This window comes from Merops nubicus, unplaced genomic scaffold (genome assembly GCF_000691845.1).
Source record: "Merops nubicus isolate BGI_N331 unplaced genomic scaffold, ASM69184v1 Scaffold52925, whole genome shotgun sequence".
Lineage (NCBI taxonomy): Eukaryota > Metazoa > Chordata > Aves > Coraciiformes > Meropidae > Merops > Merops nubicus.
The window spans coordinates 51-6882 of record NW_008608675.1 but is presented as its reverse complement, the minus strand read 5'-3'; the positions used below and the strand labels follow the sequence as shown (position 1 = coordinate 6882).

The following is a 6832-nucleotide window of genomic DNA, read 5'->3' as shown; positions in this document are numbered from 1 at the left end:
CTCTCCTCTCCTGCCCGAGGGACGCGGCCGGTGTGCGGGGGGTTCTCGGCGGTGCCCGCCCGCCGTCATCGGCCTGCTGAAAGGCGGCGGCGCAGGTTGTTTTGAGCACTGTTCGGTCCTGGGGGACAAACAGCTCCGCTTGGCAAGCTCGTCATGCTCCTGCTCTTTCTCCTTCTGCGTATTTCTGCATTCCTTCTCTCCATTTCTGCCTGACTTCTCCAGAAACCTGTGAGGCTCCCCGCTCCCTCGCTTTCCCCGGGGCTGGGTCGGTGCCATCTATCCCCCGTCCCGGGCGGGTACAAAAGCGCTGCTTAGAGCTGCAAGCGGATGAAAACGGAAAGATCTCATTTTCCAGGGGGCACAAACAGCCCCTGCCTCTACCTTTGGTCAGATTTCTTGTTGAACAAGCTCAGAACACCTCCGCAGGCTTCGGCTTTATCCTTCGAGCTGTATAAATGCAACGTCGGAAAATGAAGTGATTCTTCTTACATATACCGAGCTGAGGTTTCTTTACAAATAGGGAGGGTTTACGTACATTTGTAAGGAAACCCGTTCTCTTTGTAACTGCAAAGAAAAATATTGTGAAACCGGGGAGGTTGACACAGCAGGTTCGCAAGTAGAACATCCAGATGCTATCTTTGATCGTCCTCCCAGTTGTGCTTAGCGATATATACGCATCGCAGTGCCATCTGTCTAGGGCCAACAGCAAAACAGAAGTTTCACATGGCACCACAAACATCCTCGGCGGCTTCTGCAGCTCGGCAAGAGAGCTACTGAAAACCTTTGTTCCTTTTCAGACGGGAAATGTCAAATTGGGAGATGTCGAAAGTGTTGTAAGAGTTTAAATAAACCTCGCAGGGAATTATCCAGCTTCTGTTCCATTGCCTTACGTTTCACGGACACTCTACAAATACCGGGGATCGTTCCTTTTTGATGCTAGAAGTTGTCATTCTTAGCTACATCCAGTATAAATAAGCGCAGACTGATGAGTGTGCTGATGTACAAGCCTCTGCTGCAGGTTCAGTGCTGGTCTTTGGGTAAATTAATCCAGCCAGTACAGTGTGATTAACTCCTATGGTTGAGGGAATCATGCCAAGATAGACACTTGGCCGCATGGAGAGACATCTTTACATTAAAACGTATTTAGTTCCACTGTTGGTTTAGAAAGCAATCCAGAGCAGCACAGGAACCACGCATTCGCCACCACAAAAATCCTGTTCCTCCCTTCCCCGCCAGTGCAGTTTAATGTGGTCTAGGTTTGAATAGACAGGAGGCAAAACTTATGCCTGACTGGGATGTGAGAATACGCCATTTGCTTATTTCAGAGAATAATTCAGGGTCAAATAAAGAACAGCAAATGTTTTCGAGACAGGCAAACAGAACAAATCATGGCGATTTCTAGGAATTTTCTGTTGTTGTTGTTAATTTAGCACTCTAGTGTTCGATTCATTAAAATCTTTTGTACACCCAGAAATGGCAATGAGAACTGGCAATGAGAACAAGAAGTTTGTCCTTTAACAACACATTATCAACAGAGGTCATTTGCTATTTTTCAATGAATCATCCCTTTTATTTGTTTATTTCTTTGATCAGCTATAAATGAAAGTTATTCGTGTATATAAAACTGAAGTTTTTACTGTTGAAATTGAACTGTACATGTTTACTACAGGAAAAAATATCAACTCTTGTTTAACAAGACATTATACATCAATAAGCAATAACCTTGTGGAGGATTTGCAATCACCCGGTCTATAAAAACAAGCAGGACAAATAACAGCAATTTATATGCAAAAGTAATGATTTAATGACTATAAGCAAGACAAAGCAATAAGAATTGTGCTTCTTTTGCAGACTGGAGACAATGAAATGTTTAACTACAATTTTCCCGTACAAACATGAAACAATATCCATATAGAATAAACACCCTCACAAATGTATAACTGATGGGTGATGAACACACACAAAGTTCGACCAAAGCAAAGCACAAACTGAACAGTGTTCCAGGCTGTTCATATTTTATGGTGGAAAAGTTTCTTCTACTGAAAAAAAACCGACCAAAACCACTTAGAAGCCTCTAATAAAATGCACCTATTTGTAGGCCATTAAAGAGGCATTCTCCACAATTTATTGGAAATATTAAAGTACCTGTTAAATTTTAATGAAGTTAGTACTGTACCATATACATATATATTAAAACAAATTTAGATAAAATGCCTTCATCCAGCAACTTGCTGGTTCCTTAAAATTTATACCAAATAGTTTATGGCTTCTGTAATGATTCCATGTGCTTTAAAAACAAAAACAAAACCAAAAACAAACCAATCAGTCCCACCACTCCAAATAATAAAAAGGTAATCAAACAGGTCAAAGACTTCCACATCCCTTAACTTTTTTTTTTGTTTTTTTTTTCCTTCTTCTTCACTGCATCACTTCAACTTTTGGTGAAGTAAAAATATATCACTTGGAAAAAAAGACAAAGTGAGTAAAATCCTTTTAAGATTGCCAATTGCCTCCAGGTTATTGGAGACTCGAATGTGCTTTCCCAATACTGTAGCTCTCACACAAACTGTTTCTTGCAGCATGAGCAAGGCTCAAACAGGTGGCATCTGCAAGGGTCGAACCAGTTTAGAAATTTAACAACCATATCATGAGTGCATGAAACACAATATTTTCTTTATAGTATTTATAAATATATCATACAATACTGTTTCCTGTTATGTCATATACCAATATGGCATTGTACAATAAGCATAATGCCATCTGATTCTTACAAAAGCGAATCATTTAAACAAGTCAGTAAATAAAACGGTAATACCCGCTTTTAGGCATTCAGATTGTAAAACTGAAGTTTACTTTTCTTTTGATCGGTTTTGCGCAGCAACAGAGAAGTAAAAGATGCAACATAAGGATCAAAATGGCTAATACGCAAAAATTGTTATTCACAGTGACATGGCTACATATATGCATTATTCTATGCATATTCTTTCCATTTTGTTGGATTTCAAGATGAAAAAGCACTTGCTTCCTACAGGTTCACAAAACAGCGTAAGAACAAACAATCAAAGAGAACGCAATGGAGGAGTTAGTCTGGATTAACAAACTGCTTCCCGGGATTTGTATCGGCTTCTGGAGACTCCCGAGTCCAGATGATGGGGACGGAAACAACTCCGCATCACTCAGAGCAGGTGAAGGTGTCACTTTTGTTTGCTTCCCAGTCCTCTGAAAACAATTTACATTTCAATCTCGCGTTTCCATTAGCGTCCATCCTGAATGTCACCCAGTCTGCCTTTTATAGCCAAGTTCAGTGTCACTACTTAAGAAAGCAATTTGGACGATAGTCACATGGATTAGCATCTATAAAGCTGTAATGGCATGGAGAGATCTATATAAAGGAGGGGTGGGGGTGGTAGCCTGGTTGGCATGTCAACCAGATGAAGTGGCCGAGGAGCCATTTATCGACGTTTTCCGCACTCTGTTGGTAAAGGAGGACTGGTGGTTACTGCTGGGGCTGCTGCTGGTGCCGTTCATGGTGCTGGAGATGTGGGGAAACTGGGGGTGAGGAGACTGGACCGGCGTGCTGGGGCTGGGCAAACAGGAGGAGGTGGAGGGGACGCCCCCCGCCGGGCTGCTCGCCTTGTCGCTCCCAGAGTCACTTTCCAGCTCTCCGCTATTATTCAGGCCTTCCCTCTGGTGACTGATCTTCATCCTCTTGCAAGTAGGTCGGACACGGTATTTTAGGGGCAGAGGCCCGTTCTGCAAGGCAAAGGGGAGACCCTGGTAAGCACCCTCCCCGGGCCACGACCCACACTCCCCCAGGGGAGGCATGCTGGCTGTACTCACCCGCCTCCAGGTGTAGATGTAGGCAATATCCATTAGGGTGTAGTAATCCTTCAGAGGCTCCTCTTCGTACATCACATCGATCTGTTCAAAATACGAAGCCTCGCATTAAGGAGCAACCAGGTATTTACCCCCAGTGTACGATGGCTCCCAGGTGAAAGGAGCCCTGCTGCTGTGTATATCAGAAAACTGAAAAAAAATGCTACACCAAAACCAGCAGGGAATAGGGAATTTTCAGAGCTATTAAATATGCTTTAAATACATTAAGGAGTAAATTCTTGATACCTCGATAGTCACAGCAGTAAAAAATTACAGTGTCACCAAACTCCCCAGATAGATACCTTAAAAATAATGTTCAGAACCCCATCAACATATTGCACACATCAGAAATACCTGGCAGTTAGCACTTGCTGGAGCTGGCTGTAATGAGGAAATGAGTGCTCAGCAGAGTTACTAGGCTTAGAATAGCAAGACTGACTTAAAAAAAATAAAAATAAAATCACCCTTTCCTCATAAGTACCTGGAAAGTGTTAGGTATATCCATTTTACTCCGCAGGAACTTTCTTAGATGCATCACTGTCATTGCTGCTGGGCAGCGCAAGTATCTTTTGTCATTCACCTGATGGCATAGGAAAGAAAATCAGTCTACTGAGCACAAGCAATTATCCCTGCCCAAGTTGTACTCCAAGATTTTATGTTGATGGCTTTTTTTAAAATGCTCTTTAGTAAATTATTTATTATAATATAACAGTTTCTGCTGCCTTGTAAGGAACGGCAGAAATAGGTAATAAATTACAGTTCCAGAATAAGTAATTAAAAATGCAACTAATTTTACACATAAAGATTTTTGTCTCACAGTAAATACCTTTTTAGAATATATACATTACATAATGTTTTTTAAAATTAATAAAAAATTTATTGCAGAATCTGACAAAAAAATCAGACCCACTTTAAAAGCAACACTGCAGGTATTTTTTCGTTTAAAAAGTTGCTTACAAATACAGCTGTATGAAGATGTTTGACCTCTTCCACATCTAGTGCCACAACAGGAGATGTGCTTCTTTTGTTCTAGATACACATACCTATGTATTTTTTTCCAGCTGCCAACCTGCCCCAAAGCTGTTTGTATCTGTTACTCTTTCCTCTAGAGTAAGGAAAAGTTATTTACCTCTTCCTTTGATTTGTCCTTCTCCTTGTTTCCTTTTCGTTCCAGTCTGTGGGAAGAAGTGAAATAATTACAACAAATAATAAATTTAGCTGCTATTGGTCAGGTAAACATAAAATATTGCCATTCTGGAACTTGCCTATTCTGGTCAAAGAATTCAATGGATAAGCTTATTATCTCGTCGTCTGTTATAATTCTTTTGTCTTCGTCAGCCACTTCTCCCCTGTCTTCATTAGAGCCATTGGCAGCTGCGCAGAAATTTCCACAATAATTTACGTTTTGAAATTCAAATCAGGAAGAATGGCAATTCTCAGTAACAAGAAAAAAAATTCTCCACAGTAAGATTATGAGTTAAAGCTACCCAACTGTTAAAACAATAAACTTTTACTGTGCTGAATTTACTTCTTAAAATTCTGTCATGACAATACATAATTTATAAATTAAAAAAGAAACCATAAAGTATCTAGGGCAATGCTACATTTATTAAAGTTGTGAACAAGAAGCTTTTACCATCAGCTGATGGATGAGCAGCATAAAAATCCCTTCTTCTTTTCATTTCATCTAAATGGAAAAGCATATAGTTTTCTTTTAGTATATACTCTGTAACTCCTGGTATTACTACAGGTTAGCAGCTCTAGTTTTGTTTTTCTACTTTTCAGAAAAAAAAGCCTCATTTTAACTACTTACTTTTGAAAAGGCCTGGTACTAGCTTGTATACAATATCTTGGAGAGTTTTATCTGACCTGAAAAAAGAACAACCCCAAAACATCAAATTAAGCAGATGAAGTGACACTTTAATCCAAGCAGCAGTGGGAGTTAGTCATAAATAGGAGGCTGGTCATTAAAAATCAGCTCAGAAGACCTTGTAATCAAACTAGCACTGCTCTAAATACCGCTATAAAACAAAACTCATCCATGCTACCACAACTGAAAAATAATTCTCTTGGACTGAAGGAAGGCCTGAAAAACTACATGTCCTCTCTAGAAAATAAAAAGATAAAAGAGTGGCATGGAGAAGACAAGTATTTCTGAAAGGAGAAGCACGTGTTACAGGCTTTTGCCTCCTAGCTTGGAAAGTTTCAGCGAGTTTTCCTGAGCAGGAGCTGTTGGTGGAGTGAAGCATGTGTGGGAGATACAGAAAGCAGAGGGAGGTAAAAAATGTCGGGATGACACACATGAGAATGGGGGAGAGGGATTGCATCAATGGTTGGCATATGCAAAAAAAAAAAAAATTAAAAAAAAAAATAAAAAGACCGACAAAAACTTTCTGTCTCCCATCCAGAGAAATCTTCAATTTCAATCAATGACTAAAAACTCCAAAGAGAGAGCATACACAGGAGTTAGCTTGTAAATTGACAAGTCCTTTCAGATTTAAATGACAGACTGAGAGATAACATCGACAGGACTACTGCTGGTCTCCCCCTATAAAGTATAACAAGGGATGCAGGGTTCAAACTGCAGTTTTCTCCTACCTTATATTCAAAAGAGGTCGAGTTTTGTGAACTTGGACATCACAGATAGGACAATACTTGCTGGTCTCCAAGTAGCGCACGATACATGTCTTACAGACTGTAAGTCAAACACGAAAGCCTTTTAGTGATGGTCGTAGTTGACGCTCAGATATGCATAGATAGAGGTGCGATTTTCTAAACTATGCAAGCTAAAGCAAATCGTCCAACGTCAGCAGCGCTGCTTAAGCTAAACAAATACCCAAATAAGCTGCAATTACCATGAAAAGGAGACGCTTAGAGTACATATATTATGACTTTAACAAAGACCGTAGGGCCGTCGTCAGAAAAACTGCTCCGCGGCCGGGACACCGATTTCCCA

The 6832-nt window shown here is 40.4% G+C and overlaps 1 protein-coding gene across 1 annotated transcript; it reads right to left on the bottom strand.

Annotated features, from left to right (window-relative positions):
• Positions 1-2935: 2935 nt before the first annotated feature.
• On the bottom strand, positions 2936-6571 carry BMI1 (BMI1 proto-oncogene, polycomb ring finger; the record flags this gene model as incomplete). The annotated part of the gene is made up of 8 exons (XM_008940300.1): positions 2936-3753; positions 3841-3921; positions 4358-4456; positions 5006-5051; positions 5142-5250; positions 5513-5563; positions 5690-5745; positions 6475-6571. Coding segments are annotated over 8 exons (869 nt in total), but the record flags the coding sequence as incomplete, so codon positions are not given.
• Positions 6572-6832: the final 261 nt, after the last annotated feature.